At 40.8% G+C, this 16,111-nt stretch overlaps 1 protein-coding gene across 1 annotated transcript; it reads left to right on the forward strand.

The window, feature by feature from the left end:
• Positions 1-7,875: 7,875 nt before the first annotated feature.
• Positions 7,876-12,142, forward strand: LOC115925496. Its single transcript, XM_030989460.1, has 2 exons — positions 7,876-9,643; positions 10,896-12,142. The coding sequence occupies exons 1-2, from the start codon at positions 7,902-7,904 to the stop codon at positions 11,317-11,319; spliced, it is 2,166 nt and encodes a 721-aa protein (XP_030845320.1). The 5' UTR covers positions 7,876-7,901; the 3' UTR covers positions 11,320-12,142.
• The last annotated feature ends 3,969 nt before the right edge of the window (positions 12,143-16,111 follow it).

Raw genomic sequence — 16,111 nt, forward strand, 5'->3', positions numbered from 1 at the left:
CGTAGCTACATGTACATTCAATGAATTCTTGTAGTCTTAGCGCATGGTAGGGCTTAAACTAGGGATAGCAGCTTGAGTTAATATCCCATGCACATCGATAAAATAGGCATGCTATTTGTATCTTAACTGGAAATTAGTTTGAGCTAATAAATAAATCTTGATTGGGCTCATTTCCTTGAATTAGAAATTAACTGGCTAATTTGAAAACGTAGGCAAACGTGGATGGTCCTTGCCCCTCTCTTCATACTAGTATAATTTTTGGTATAGGTATACATACGAGAAATCTGAACTATAAATATCTTTAGCTATCTAATGAATATATGACGTTTCTTAAATTCAAGTTTTGTATAACTTTCTGCTGGTGCGAACAGGCTTGTATGTTGTGAAAAGGCTGCTCCCAGACCCCGGTCAGCTGTGTCCTGTCGGGTCAATCTATGGTGATGGGGAAATCCTCATTCCCCCTTTCATCACAACTGCTCGTAATCGTACAGCCCATTAGGAAATGATTAAATCTGCGAGCACAGACTCTAATAGACTAATTTGAAACTTTGCCACAAGTCGTCAAGACTTGAGCTGAGCCTAGCTCTGTCAGTCTCTGGATGCGCCTTGTCCGGAGCAGCTTAGTACAGAGTCTATGCAGTAAGCTAGTAGCCTAGTCTCAAAGTACAGACACTGTTTACAGACACCGAATGGATAAAGTTTTGTGCCTGCAAACTCTCTTATCACCACTGCTCGTAACCTTACAGCCCGTTAGGAAATGATCTCATTACACACAGCTAATGGTATAATTAAACTGGTCCAGCCCCTGTCAATAGCAAAATGTTCGGGACACAGCAGGAGCGATTTGAGAGAGATTATGATGTTCGAAAAATTGGATTATGGGGATGATAATTGAGAGAACCTGTTGGAGGCAGGACTGATGAGGAAACGGTGTAAGGATGAGAGACAGTACATGTACATGTACATGTAACATGACAGAAATAAATACAATAGCAAAAAGGGGGAAGAAATACTAAGATAAAGATGAAAATGAAAGAAAAAGAGATAGGAGAAAGAGAGAGAAAAAGAAAGAGAGAGAGAGAGTGAGAGTACTGAGAGAGAGAGAGAGACAGAAAGAGAGAGTAAGAGAGAGTAAGAGAGAGAGTACGAGAGAGAGAGAGAGAGAGAGAGAGAGAGAGAGAGAGAGAGGGGAGAGAGGGTGAGGAGGAAGAGAGGGGGAACAAGAGAGATAATGTTGATTGAGAGATGGAAACAGGTGGGTGGGGGATATTGACGAGAGACGGGGAGATAGAGCAAGAGATAGAGAAAGAGAGAAAGGAAGATCAGGGAGGACAGAGAGATGAAAAAGAGGGGAGAGAGATAGAGAGACTAAAAAAAAGAGTAAAGTAGACACACATGGAGAGAGAGAGGGAGCGTAGGAGGAAGTGAGAGAGAGAGGGCCGGGGGGGGGGGGGGGGGGGGGGGGGGGGGAGAGAAAATGTAAACACGTGAGCAGCACATTGCATTATACATTTCAACAAACCATCTAGCAAGTCACTGATCTAATCAAAAGCAGAAAGAAATGTGCCACCTGCGTAATTACATCAACGGATAGCCATTACTCCAGAAAGGGTGCTGCAAAAATACAAAATATAATATGCACAAAAAAAAAGGACAATATATTATTTGTCTAGAAATTACCCCTGGGGAAATCAGTCAAAAATTGTCGAGTTTCTTTTTTTTTATTTTAAAGAAATTTTTATAATGAAATAGAAAATGTAGTTTCTTCAGAAGTTCGTTTTTATTAAGGTTACATGCATGTGTACCTCGGGATCTATTTCGTACTACAGTGTTCGATAAATATTCAAAGAAAATGGATATTGCAGAAATTTTGTTTCACCTTTGACCTATTGACATTACAATTTTCAGTTGTTTTTGAAAATAGTTATGGAAGCGAAACAAACTTCCAGTTAATTAAAAGAGGTAACAAGTAACCTCAAATAGTTAAGCATTTACATTAATAGGGTAATATGAATATCTGAGGTCAATTTTATTACATAGTCTGTTGAGAACCAGAAGGGTGTTAACTCATACATACTTTCACACACAGTTAATGCCCATCTGGCGCTGAACAGACGATATAATGAAATTGACCACAGAAATTCAAATTACACTATGCATGTAAATTGTTTAACTATAGGCGTGTCTTCATCATCTCGAGATTGCCAAATTAATAGCCTGCTATTTCTGATTTGGGAAATAATCAGCTCAAAACTTGAAACTCGACCTTGAGAAATTAGCTCGAGAGATTTTGCTCAGCGTTCGTGCATAGTGCGAGTCTTCGGTCTGGTGAAGACGCACCGGACAAATAGCTGGATATTTTGCAAACTATCCCAAGATATCTTGGGATGACAATCCCGACCAAATATCCCGCTAATTGCAACATTGGGCTGATGAAGACGTAAATTAGCTGGATAGTTTGCGATCAGGATAGTTCAAATAGCGGGATATTTGGCAATCTCAAGCTTGTGAAGACAGGCTTAATTTGAGGTTACTTGCTACCTCTTTTATTAAATGTAAGAAAGTTTTATCATTTTTTGTAATTTGTTGGATATGAGGATATATTCAGGGAATTGTCCTTTGTTGTTTCAAAATCAGACAAAGTCAAGTACGAGGAAGTAACATTCATGTTAAGTATGGGATCATACTGTGAAATATGAGACAGTGATGCGTGATCGACCCAGTGCCCTCATAAAACTTGAAGATCTCATTAACCACACAACACATGCTACTCTACAACTATCAAGTAACACATTAATAATAAGTTGGGGCCTGGTAATTTGGTAAAGGTTAAAAATAAAAAATCTTTCCCAGGCTTTCATCCAAGCCAGGGTTTAAGAATTTTGTGTCCAACAATGTGCCCTAGAAAGAAAATCCATTAAAGCCCCACTGCACTTAACTTGTAGCTACTTGCACCTTCTATACAGCCAACAATGCCTAAAGTGGTACCCATTGGTCCCCCACGGCCCCCTTTTTGTTACATGTATGTTAATTGAGAGCTGATTTGGTGAGATAACCACCTGCCAGTGACCAGGAGGGAGGTCTAATCCCTCCTGGCCAAACTAGCGCAGACAGGCTTTAAATGGTATGGATAAAAGCAAAATTACAGGATGTCTACCACAAAAAAGGGCCTCCTTTGAACAACCCAGATGTCTTCCTGACCTGAGGGGAAACCTGTCCCTCCCCCAAATTCTAGCTCTCTAAACCAATATTTTCCATCCACACAAATATATATTTATCAGTATTTATCAGTGTATGTTTTCATTTCCTGAAATCGTATTGTTTTAATGCCGACTTCCTGCATGCCATGAACCGTTAAAGTTTTGTCAGGTGTTCAAATGTTATTATTTAAAACTGAAAATGAGTAACTTTGTAACAGATGTGAACTATATCTGTTTAAAGCAGGCCTCTTCTGATGGGTAATAAAAAGAAAGAAAAATATAAGAGGATCAAGGTGTGAACTCTCCCATAGCCCCCCTGCATTCACTGTAAAGGTGAAACCTCAGGTGTGCCTCCACACCCCTGCTGTTTTTCAATCTGCGTGCATAATTACACAAAGAAATGTATATGATTGGATGTACACACTGTATGGTACACAAGACACTGTCTCAGTTTAGATACTATAGTAATTGATTGAGTAATACATATTACAAGTTTTGGAGGATACACAAATAGATTGTTTATGGAATTGCTAAATTCTAGGTAATCTTGAGGGAAATGCAACTTTGTCTTGCAAAACCTCATTCTTATTTTCAATACAACTAACATTAGGCCATTAAAAAAAAATTACATGTTTAGCATCCCCGCCCGCTTCCTTTTTGGGGGCCGCCTTCTATTTTTTATTTATTTTTTATTTTTTGAAAAAAAAAATTTTAAAGAAAAAAAAACATGAAAAACACTTCTAAAATGGATCTATTTCTGATTTAAAAAAAAAAAAAAAAAAAAAAAATGTCGGCGGCCATCTTGAAAAATAGTCCGACTGTCAGGGAAAATGTACCGAGTGGCCATTTTGAGCGGCCATTTTGAAAGAAAAAAAAAAGGGCCTCCTCCTTCCTATTTTAAAAAAAAACAGGATGCTAAACATGTTTTTTTTTGTTATTTGGCCTTAAACAAGAGTTCGTGCCTCCAAACTATCAGAGTACATGATGTCTATGGTTTAATAGAAACAAAATTACACATGCTCTGATAGTAACAAAGAATTGTTGTGGTGGGCAAACAGATACATACCTGTACATGTTAGCCTTTAGTAGGTTTTAAAAATAACCCTGGGGAAAATCTTACAGAGAGTTTTTAAAAGCGAGATACGCACTAAAGAAGATTGTATGGCAAAGTTCATGATTGACCGCAACCATTCAGAACTGAAATTGCTTTTGATAATCGTACATACTTGTGAGCTTTCGCTTCCTTGCATATTGAGAGTAAAATACAGTATTATGATTAGCATACTGTGCGTATCCGTAGAAGGGCGACTGGCTGATATGCTCCCAGAGGGAGTGGAGAGTGTGCGCTGTAAATGTGTGGAATAGTAATAGAATCCAGTGACCGGGTAATAATACTGTAAGTGGTTTGGTCGGTTAAGTTGTAACTGATAAAGCACTTTATAAGAAATAGTTGTTAATATTATCATTAATGGGCAGACATTGTGTGCAGGCAAGCCTGAATCTGATGACCGGGTACTTGCAAAGCCCTTAGAGATATCATTGATGTATCATAAAAGCAAGTACATGTACAGTATGTATTCCCAGAATATTATTCATTATTATTACACATTCATTGTAACATGTACCTTACAGGTACTGTGCAACCAATGCATACAATTGTACACAGCTTCAAGATATACTTGTAGATTGATAGAGCGTAGGTTAATTTGCACTAATGGAATCTACGGCAGACTACGCCATACTTACCTATACCATTAATGCTATTCCCTTACTTTACCCGCTATTTACCGGCAAAGGTTTTCTCCTTAGAGAAAAACACAAAAAAGAGTCTGTAAACACAGACTAAGTCTTTTTGTGACGTCATACTCCGTCGGAGTCAGTGCAGGAAACCCCGACCGTCAGTAGTATATAAGGCCCCGCGCCAATAACACTTCCTCTTTCCTTTGCCGGCGCCTGTTGATAGTACAACCCAATGTTATCAGGCGCGCTCGCAATCTTTCACCGGCTCTTCGAGACTTCAACTCTTCACAAATAAAAACGATGTCAACAAACACCGCTAAGGATGGGTCCTTATCGGACATCCCAGCTAATGAAAAGGGGAACAAAACACCATCAAAATCGAAAAAGACAATTTCGAAAACCAAGAAACAAACAGACAAGTCGAACCCCAAACACGCGGGTGCTACCCCGGGGGTGTCCAAGACTTTATCCCATGAGCCGATCGTTGATCGGGGGAAACAAAACCCTCCTCCCACGAAAGAAAAACCACCACGGAGGACGGAGGTAACTACACGAAAATCTAACCCCAAAAACGCGGGTGCTACCCCGGGGGTATCCACGATTACATCCCATGAGCCGATCTCTGATCGGGGGAAACCAAACAACCCTCCCACGAAAGAAAAATCTCCCCAAATACCTAGTGGGCTGCCACGTGGGACGGAGGCAATGAAACGAAAATCGAATCCCAAGAACACGGGTGCTACCCCGGGATCAATATCTAAACAAAACCAGGGGAGTGAGAGTAGAGTGGAAAATGTTACTACTCCCACGGAAGAAAATGAAATGAGCAGTGGACTACCACTGGGGACGGAGGTTATGAGCCCCAGTGGGGACGAGGTTGTCACTCCAACTCAATCAAACTTTTTTCCGGTAAACGAAATAACGGAGGGAGAATTACATGAGCAATCCGTCGATATATCCGAAAGAAATACACAAACAGGATTGCCCAAACAACCAATCATGTCCATGGATCCATCTGCAGCCGCGAACTGGTTCTTTCAGACTCTTCAGGCGGCTTTTCAGTCCGGAAATCAACCCATTGTTGGGAATTTCTCGGTACCAAAATCAGGACCCACCGCACCGGCGACGGCAACCCAGCCCGACGGGCCGGGCGATTCTTCACACGACGACCCACCGGTATCCGCCGGGGACTCAGCCGGGCGTTCGCGGCCAAGACAACGAGAGGGAAGCTCACGTCGCAGTCGGGAGGCTAGCCCTACCCCTCCTCGTTCTTTTCGACCTGGCTTAGCACGATATGCCGCCTCTATTCAACTCGATGATGAGTCTAACTCTGAACTAAGTTATCATCGACCTATGGCTGGTTCCAGGAAGAGAAAATGGACGGACTCTGCCTCTTCCTCGACACTCTCTGACATGGATTATACTACTGGCATTAGCAGAAAGCGAACTACTTTTTCTGTTCCAGACAATGACATTGCCAGTGACTCTGCCTCTCTGTTGGGTGAAAGTGTTCATGAATCTCCCCCTAAGGACGCAGATGATGTTAATATCAAGCCGCTTCAACCAGCGGAAATTATCACTAAATACTGCCCCCAGCTGAAGGCAGAACAAGCAGAACAACAGCAAAATGTTCCTAAACCAATTTTCTGTTTGGACTCTCATCTAAGTGGTGACAAACAAGCATCATCGTGTGCCATTAAGCTTGATGCCCCCTTCATATCATGCATGAACAGCCTGAGTGATAGAGGGACCAGACTGAAACCCCTGCGGAAGGAGGTAAGTCGCAAGTTTCCCTTCGGGGAAACTGAATATAAGGCCTTTTTCAAGGCCCCGTCCGTACCAGACGCTGCTACCCGAGTGGGGGACGCCAGGGCAAAAAGATCAACGTCGAGGCGTAACCCCCTCCGCTCCCCCAAATTTAACATGATGGAATCACAGTTACACGCGGTTGACTCAGCAGCTCGGGGCTCAATGAGGCTCGCTGCCTATCAAACTTATTTACTCACTGCCCAACGTGAGGCAGACAAGCTCAATATCTCACCTGAAGATCGTAAGCTTATCTCAGACCTGCTACTGCAGATTGCAGAACTCCAATTTGAACAGGCGACTAGAACAAGCATCCTCGTTACTCGCCTTCGGAGATCGCTTGTCCTTGAACATCTCCAAATAGAGAAAAATGCTGCAGCTCTCCTCCAAAAACTCCCTGTGAAAGGTGAAGATCTCTTCGGAGGAAAGTTCCAGGAGATCCTGGAATCCTCAATCACTGCATCAAATACAGCAGACAAGACGGTGTACAAGTTATCTGCCCCATCGAGCTCAACCTATCGACACTCACACAACGATAGACACCACACTCCCAGATACCGGGAGCCATCCACCCAGGGCCAGTCACCCCGATTTTCAGCTGAGAGCAAAACGCCACAAAAGAAATGGGGAGACAACAAGCCCTTTCGAGGACAATCATCCTTTCGAGGACAATCGAAATTTCAGCAAAAATTCAAGCGCCACTCCGGCCGGGGGGGTCAACAATTCTGACTATCTGGCACGACCGTTGCGGGTCCCCCAATATCCCCTACCAGTAGGGGGGAGATTAAAAACTTTCATACAAAATTGGCGACAGATCACCACCGACAAGTTTGTGCTCAGAACGATCCACCAAGGTTATACCATTCAGATAGACCCAGTATACCGAAAATCCCTTTTCTGGTTACGACAGATCACCCCCCTCCCCGAGAACAACGCACACAGCAGAGCTCTGCTAAAAGAAGTGCAAACTCTAGAACAAAAAAAGGCCATACGTCCCATAAATTCCCGCAACGGTCTCATCTTATCCCCAGTATTCCTCGTCACCAAAAAATCTGGAAAATACAGAATGATCCTCAACCTAAAGAGACTAAATCACTTTGTTCCAAATCAACAGTTCAAGATGGAAAGTCTCTCCAAAATCTTGCCTCTAATCCAATGCAACGAGTGGGCAGCAACTATAGACCTGTCGGATGCCTACCTACACGTCCCTGTAGCCCCCTGGTCACAGAATCTGCTCGGCTTCGCGATAGGGGAAAGAACATATGTCTATCAAGCCCTCCCATTCGGACTTCGCTCATCCCCTCGCACCTTCACTCTCATAGTAAGAGCAGTCGCAGCCGCACTACGAGAGAGAGGGATAAAAATATTCTGCTATCTCGACGACTGGCTGCTTCTAGGCCTCTCACAACAGTCACTAAACAGACAGGTTCAGACCACAATCGATCTCGTCACCAGTCTGGGGTTTATCATAAACAGAGAGAAATCAAAACTAACCCCAACCCGGAACCCAGATTTTCTGGGGGCATCCATAGATATCCAAAGTCAAAAAGCAACGCCAACACCTCACAGAATCCTAAAGGTGCAAGAGACGGCTTCCAACCTACTCCATGCCCCAAAGTCCTCGGTCAAATACTGGCAGGTCTTCTTGGGTTTACTGGCAAGCCTAGTGGATGTGGTACCTCGATGCAGACAACACATGAGAATTCTCCAAATCCACCTACAAAAATACCTATGCCCAACGTCACAGGCAAACAAGACAATGGTTCCCAACAATTCCAGGACTCGAGCAGCAATTCAGTGGTGGCTGCACCTCCCCAATCTAACGGCAGGGAAACCTTTTCAATTCCCCCCTCCAACCCTCACGATCCTAACGGATGCATCGAAACAAGGTTGGGGAGCAGTGCTAGATCTCGACCAAACCGGGGGGGCATGGAACCCTCTGGAAAGAAATTGGCACATCAACAAATTGGAAATGGTAGCTGTCCAACGGGCCCTCCTACATTTTCAGACAGAGATCGAGGGGAAGTCAATCCTCATAAAGTCAGACAACAAGACTGTAGTGGCTTTTATCAACCATCAGGGGGGAACCAGATCAAGAACCCTGTGCTTCCTAACATTGGAAATCCTTCAGTGGTGCATCAACCAGGCAATCTTCATCCGGGCATCGTACATACCGGGCAAGGACAACTACATTGCCGATTTCATATCACGGGGGAGATATCTACCGACGGAATGGATGCTCCACCCCGTGATAACGAGACACATCTTCAATCGATTTGGCCAGCCGTCTGTCGACCTATTTGCTTCGGAACTGAACAGACAATTACAAACATATTGCACAAAACACAGGGACCCCAAGGCCCTGGCAACAGATGCGTTCTCGATCCCGTGGAACAACGTTCTCAGCTACGCTTTTCCTCCCTTTGCAATCATCACAAGGGTACTGACCAAAGTCCGGGAGGAGAATGCCACCACCCTCCTAATCGCCCCATGGTGGCCCCGTCGACCATGGTTTCCAACTCTGGTGAACCTTCTGAACGATTACCCAGTAATCCTACCAGACAGAAAGGACATACTGAGACAACCGGGGACAACACAGTACTACCCGAACCCTTCGAGACTGAAACTAACACTCTGGCCAATTACAGGGCAACAGCACTTGCGGCGGGACTTTCTGAAAGGGCTGCCGATCTTACAGCACAGTGCCTCCGAGAGTCAACTAGATCCACCTATGATTCAAGACTTCTGCACTACATCAGATGGTGCCGGGAATCAGAGATTGATCCACCCAAAGTATCTTTAGGTGAACTAGCTGAATTCCTTATCTCTCTTTATGACAAGGGTCTTTCACTTAACACTATTCGTGGCTATAGGTCAGCCATAGCTGTTATTCACAAATAGTAGGAGACCAGCCTGTAGGTCCCGTGACCAATCTCTGGGAACAAAGGTTTGAAAGTGTTTTTGTGTTCCCTGATGAATACCGAACAATTTTGACTTGGGCTGCCCCCTTGAAAATCCCAGGCATTTTTGTGAGGGGTCAACAAAGGTCATACAGGGTAGAAATTCAAATATATTTCAATCGTGTCGATATGCATATCAAATTACTCGTCTGGTTATGAGGATTCCAAAAATGTATAGTTTGCTATATCTCCGACCTTAAATGAGGGCGCTAGGGTCAAAAACGTTGAAAGGTCAACACACTTTTGACTGGTGGTCAAATTCACCAACACAGTTAACCTTATCAAATTTCATATCAAATTACTCGTCTGGTCATAAGGATTACAAAAATGTATAGTTTGTTATACCTCCGATCTTAAATGAAGGCGCTATGCTCAAAAAGGTCAATGCACTTTAGACTGGTGGTCAAATTCACCAACACAGTTAACATTGTCCGATTCTAATGATTTTAGTGTCTAATAATATGTTTTCTGACATGGCAAATACAACTATACAACTTTCAAAGGTAAAAGTGTTTACCTTGACCCTGTACATTCAAAATGGCTGCCGTGTCGGTGACAAACGTTTAATAACTTCTTATTCATGGGTTTGGGGGAAATTTCAAGGTGATGGCAACCACTTTTGATTTTAAAAGTTGCTTAGTTAAGTTTGTTATGTCAGAAAACATATTATTAGACACTAAAATCATTAGAATCGGACGATGTTAACTGTGTTGGTAAATTTGACCACCAGTCTAAAGTGCATTGACCTTTTTGACCATAGCGCCCTCATTTAAGGTCGGAGGTATAACAAACTATACATTTTTGAATCCTTATGACCAGACGAGTAATTTGATATGAAATTTGATAAGGTTAACTGTGTTGGTGAATTTGACCACCAGTCAAAAGTGTTTTGACCTTTCAACGTTTTTGACCCTAGCGCCCTCATTTAAGGTCGGAGGTATAGCAAACTATACATTTTTGGAATCCTCATGACCAGACGAGTAATTTGATATGCATATCGACACGATTGAAATATATTTGAATTTCTACCCTGTATGACCTTTGTTGACCCCTCACAAAAATGCCTGGGATTTTCAAGGGGGCAGCCCCAGTCAAAATTGTTTGGTATTCATCAGGGAACACAAAAACACTTTCAAACCTTTGTTCCCAGAGATTAGTCACGGAACCTACAGGCTGGTCTCCTACTAAAAGGGTTTTCGAACGGCGAATCTGTATCCTCATCTATCATGCTGACAAGGTTAATGAAATCGTTTTTTCTTACTAGACCCAGTAAGAAGACGTTGTCTCCTGCCTGGAGTCTCCCCAAGGTACTCCAAACTCTTAGTAGGGCCCCATATGAGCCCCTACACAAAGCTTCTCTTAAAGACCTTACGATCAAGACAGTTTTTCTCCTGACAACAGCTTCTGGTCAACGTCGCAGTTCTGTCCATGCACTTACCACCAGCTCAGGTCACATACGCTGGGAGAAGAACAAAGTAAGGCTCCTCCCACATGCACGCTTCTTAGCCAAAACCAACGTGAGTCATCCCAGCCCCTGGAGATTGTTCTTCCTTCCATACAGTCCCTCTCCTCCATCGCTGAAGATAAACTGTGGTGTCCAGTTAGAGCTCTAAAGTGGTACATAAACAGGACACAGAACTTACGGTCATCAGAGCAACTTTTCGTTAGTTGTCTACCACCACATAAAGCTGTCTCTCGTGATACCATCTCTCGTTGGATTGTGTCGGCTATCAAATCAGCGGGCCAGGTTGCCCTCTTTTCTGACAGAATTCGAGCACATGACACAAGGGGCCTTGCTGCCTCATGGGCCCTCTTCAACGGTGCCTCCATGGAGGACATACTCAACGCTGCATACTGGTCAAGTTCAAACACCTTTACGGCATGCTACCTGTCCGATGTACTTCAGACTGAGACTGAGTTTGCAAGGGCAGTGCTGTCTTGCTCAAGATCTTAAATTGGGTAAGGAATTCACACGATGACTTATTTATGTTTTGGTCCATCATCTATCTGTGTTCCCTTCCTCCCATAGTTAACATGTGGTAATCTAGCATTAATGGTATAGGTAAGTATGGCGTAGTCTGCCGTAGATTTGTATTTTCAGTAGTGAAAATCATATCTACTAAGTAGCCATACTTACCTATACCAAACCCGCCCTCCTTCCCCTTGAGTTAGATGATGGCGTAACAGGCGCCTTGGAAAGAGGAAGTGTTATTGGCGCGGGGCCTTATATACTACTGACGGTCGGGGTTTCCTGCACTGACTCCGACGGAGTATGACGTCACAAAAAGACTTAGTCTGTGTTTACAGACTCTTTTTTGTGTTTTTCTCTAAGGAGAAAACCTTTGCCGGTAAATAGCGGGTAAAGTAAGGGAATAGCATTAATGGTATAGGTAAGTATGGCTACTTAGTAGATATGATTTTCACTACTGAAAATACAAATCCTCTGATAAATCCTTTGATAAATCCTTTATTGCCATGACAACAGATAATTACAGGGGATGGCTTACAGGGTGAAAAGCACACAGCTCCAGTATACTTCTTTAAATCCATTACCTGTATTTACCTGTACTTACAAATGTACCTGTACTATAAAGAAGCAATGTTTGAAATGGAAATAATATTCAAGTAAATACCGGTATTGGGCCTCTCCAGAAATTAACCACCTAACAATCACTTGTGTTGTCTAGATAGTACACTGAATGTATAATTGAGCATTTATAGATGTACTTTGTACAGTGTAAGTGTATGTGAATTGCTTTTAGATCTTAAAGGTAAATGTGATAAGTTATGCAGTTCTTAGCAATCGAAAGTTCCCTCTCTGAATCTCCCAATATTTCCAGACTTCCAATGGATTCCATATATATTTTATTAATTACAAGAACCCTAAAAGGAGGAAGGATTAACAAAATGTACATATTCATACAGAATATGTAAGTTTTCAATTCAATTTAGTTCATTTATTTCCACATAACTCATAAAATGGCCAGGTGAAATGTGTACAACAAAGCAAATTGAAAAAACAACAATGAAATATTACAATAGTAACATAAACATGCAATAACGGATGATACATGATAATTGTGTATATATATATATATATATATATATACATGAATGGTGGACTAGCAAAGACCCAAGGCTTATCAAGGGCTGATCCTCAGTGAAGTTGGGATAAGAAAAATAATCAAGCTATACAATTATAAAATCATTTAGAACAAAAAAGGGGCGGTGTAAAACTTAAAAAAAGTACTTAGCAACAACAAAAAGCAAACAAAGAACAAAAAGGAAATATTTGGGTGAGAGAAAATAATATAAATTGTCATATAGATACATTTTCTTCCCACGTCTATCAAATTTAAGTTTTTTTTGTTTGATTGTCTCCCCTGAGGAAATTACATCTTTTGATCATATGAAACTTTGGACACCAAGCAAACATCTACATGTGATGTACCCCACCTTCTAACTAAATACATCAATGTCACAACGTATTGATCTTCAAGTTCTGGTTTTGGTTATCTATTCAGGCAATATTTACATGGATACTGATACTGTAGTTAGGGCACTATTTAAAGAAATTTTCTGTATGACCCATTAAATTTTATAAGACACTTCAAATATATGCTTTCAATGTCTTTAATATCTCTTAGCATTGAGTGATATTGACTTTTTAAAAACAAATATTGATGACATGAAAGTGAAACTACAGATGTTTATAAGGTGATTATTTTGTGTCACTCATTCAATAAAAAAGAAAACGATTTATTAAAAACTTACATTTGCAGCCGGATGGCTGAATTGTGACAATGATTAACAGATGAAGAAAGAAAAAACAAACAAGATTTACAATATACAAAAACATAGAATTACAAGGAGTAGAATCAAGAAATACTTGAACATGTGAGTATAAATACCATTTTAGCAAATTTTAACCAATTCCAATTGTGAATAAATATCTGTAATTTCATTTAGTCGAGAAAAAGAAGAAGATTCATGCAGGTTACAGATTGATGTGATTAAAGATAAACTCCAGTACTGGTAAAAAAAAAAAAAAAAAAAATTCTCACAGAATCAAACGAAACTTACACTGAATGTTCAAGATTACAAATAAATGACATGTGCCAAACAATTTTGGAAGAAAATGTATACTGGCTGAGTAATGAGCATAGAAAGACAAGGAAATCAAGGTAGTACTAGCCCCGACACCATGTGTGTTGTCCCATATATAGCTTTCTATGTGAGTGCTTGTTACTTTACTAAGACTCGGTCAAATTTATGATGATTTTGATGACTCTAGAACCTTGCATTACACACCATTACTTACATGCTATATGATCAACTTTTCTGATCCATTCCACACCTTTTCTTTCACAATGCAATCGCATTACCAGTACTCAAGTTTATCTTTAATGTACATAGTGAACAGTTGTATTCATTTTATCACCCGTTAAATTATTTACACAATACAAACGTAGATATCAAGGTTTATTTTTATGGATACTAGTTTCGTTGATCGGATACCGTGGACTGTCAAATCAGTTAAAATTTGTATTCTAAATATTGTTATTAAGGTTCCTTGTTTTTATTGGCCTTCGAGAGAACATTACCCAATACTAGTACTGCTGATCAATCAGAAACTTTGGACAGTTTAAAAAAAGCATGTACATTATTCTATTTGTTCCAGTTTCTATTGAGCATTTGATTTTCTTGGAAATTCTTGAGGCTGCATTTTCCCCCATTTAAAGGGAGAGTTCTTTTGTTGGTGTAAAGTATTTAATGAAATAGTGAATAGTGAGAATGGCAAAAAGGCAGAACAACTATTGACAGTAAGAACTAAAAATATCATGTCTTAAAATGCGTATCCATGCATATATGTACAGAGTTCTAACTTAATTTGTTTTTTATTCTCTGAAATCTGTTTACTGCACGTAGGTGTTGAAAGACGTGTGATTGAAATTGATAATTGAAATTTAGAAATATGTATTTTCAATTTGAAAGCCTTTTATAAAACTCTTAGGGGAAATATACTGTAACTAAGAGCGATAAAATGGATAGGTTGTCTCATTGTTAAATTGGTTTAGGGAAGAAAGAGGAGAGAGAATGTTATAGAGAGAGAGAGAGAGATTACTACAGATGAAAAGGATGTGAATGGTGTGTACCCAACACTTCCAGTTTCCATGGAAACTAGTCCATTGTAAATGTACACAGAATTTGTTTGCAGACACAAACCCATGTCAGTCGTTGCATATTGCGTGAAACAGTGTTTGTGTCACGAGACTACAATATGCTCTGTATACTCTAGCCAGAAAATGACAGATTCAGGCTCTGCTCAAGGCTTTAGGAATCGTTGTAAAGCATCAAATTTGAGTCTGTGCCTTCAGACTGACACAGAAGTGGGGAATATGGGCTTGGTTCAATACAATTCATTTTAAAGATTGCATAGTGTACAAGTTACACAAACATAAATTTTAAAAAAAATTGTTGACTACACTGTACTCTGTACTGTAGTCTGTACACTTCTTGATGTGCATGTCACGGATGCCAAACGTAAGTGTGTATGATTTTTCTGGAGCAACTTCATAACGTCATTATACAATTTCTTCCACTGAGTGAGAGCCAGGAGGGCGTTTAATCTGTGTAGAAACATAATGTAAATGGCAGCCCCAAAACGAATGATTTTTAAAAATTGTGTTTGTGCTGTGTATTGAATTGGGCCTCATTTCATGAACTTGAATTATATGATTAGAGGGAGGTTGTCAGGATATTACACAGCAGACTACAGTAGGGCATAATTCTTCCCACAGTGTTGACTTTGCACTTCTCTTGGTTCGTGCAGAGTGAGAAAGATTACCATTTTGGATGAAATATTCCTTGTGTGCACACTCCATCACCTCATTGTCAAGGCAACTGTAGTCACAATTTCACAACACTGTTTGAGTTCATGTACAGAGAATGTGCATTACGTGAGCATTGAGCTGCGTGAAATGCAATAGTTTTTAAGCTGAAATGCACTTTGCTTTCATTCTTAGCAGGGATTTCCTCAAGGGGTTTTAACATGTAACAGTGACAGGTTTAAATTTTGATTGTACAGGATTGAAGATGAGCAACAGTCTTCAGGTTGATATTCATTCTCAACCAAAATTATTTATGAAACATTGGTCATAAAATGGGTTTGAAAATGCCTCAAAACATGGATCAGTGCATCTAAGAAGCCCTTACGCAAGCCCTGGAGCCAAGCCACAAGGGACTGAATGCTTCCCATACATTTTCATACTGCTTCCATGTCCAATTGTCCATGTTTGATTTGTTTTAACTTTTGCTAGTTTGGGCTACCCTTGTTCTCAGTGATCAATGCTTTGACAAATATGGTATTAAAAATTCATGATGGTGTGAGGCCTTGTGTAGATT

This window comes from Strongylocentrotus purpuratus, unplaced genomic scaffold, assembly GCF_000002235.5.
Source record: "Strongylocentrotus purpuratus isolate Spur 01 unplaced genomic scaffold, Spur_5.0 spur5_scaffold_18, whole genome shotgun sequence".
Taxonomy (NCBI): domain Eukaryota; kingdom Metazoa; phylum Echinodermata; class Echinoidea; order Camarodonta; family Strongylocentrotidae; genus Strongylocentrotus; species Strongylocentrotus purpuratus.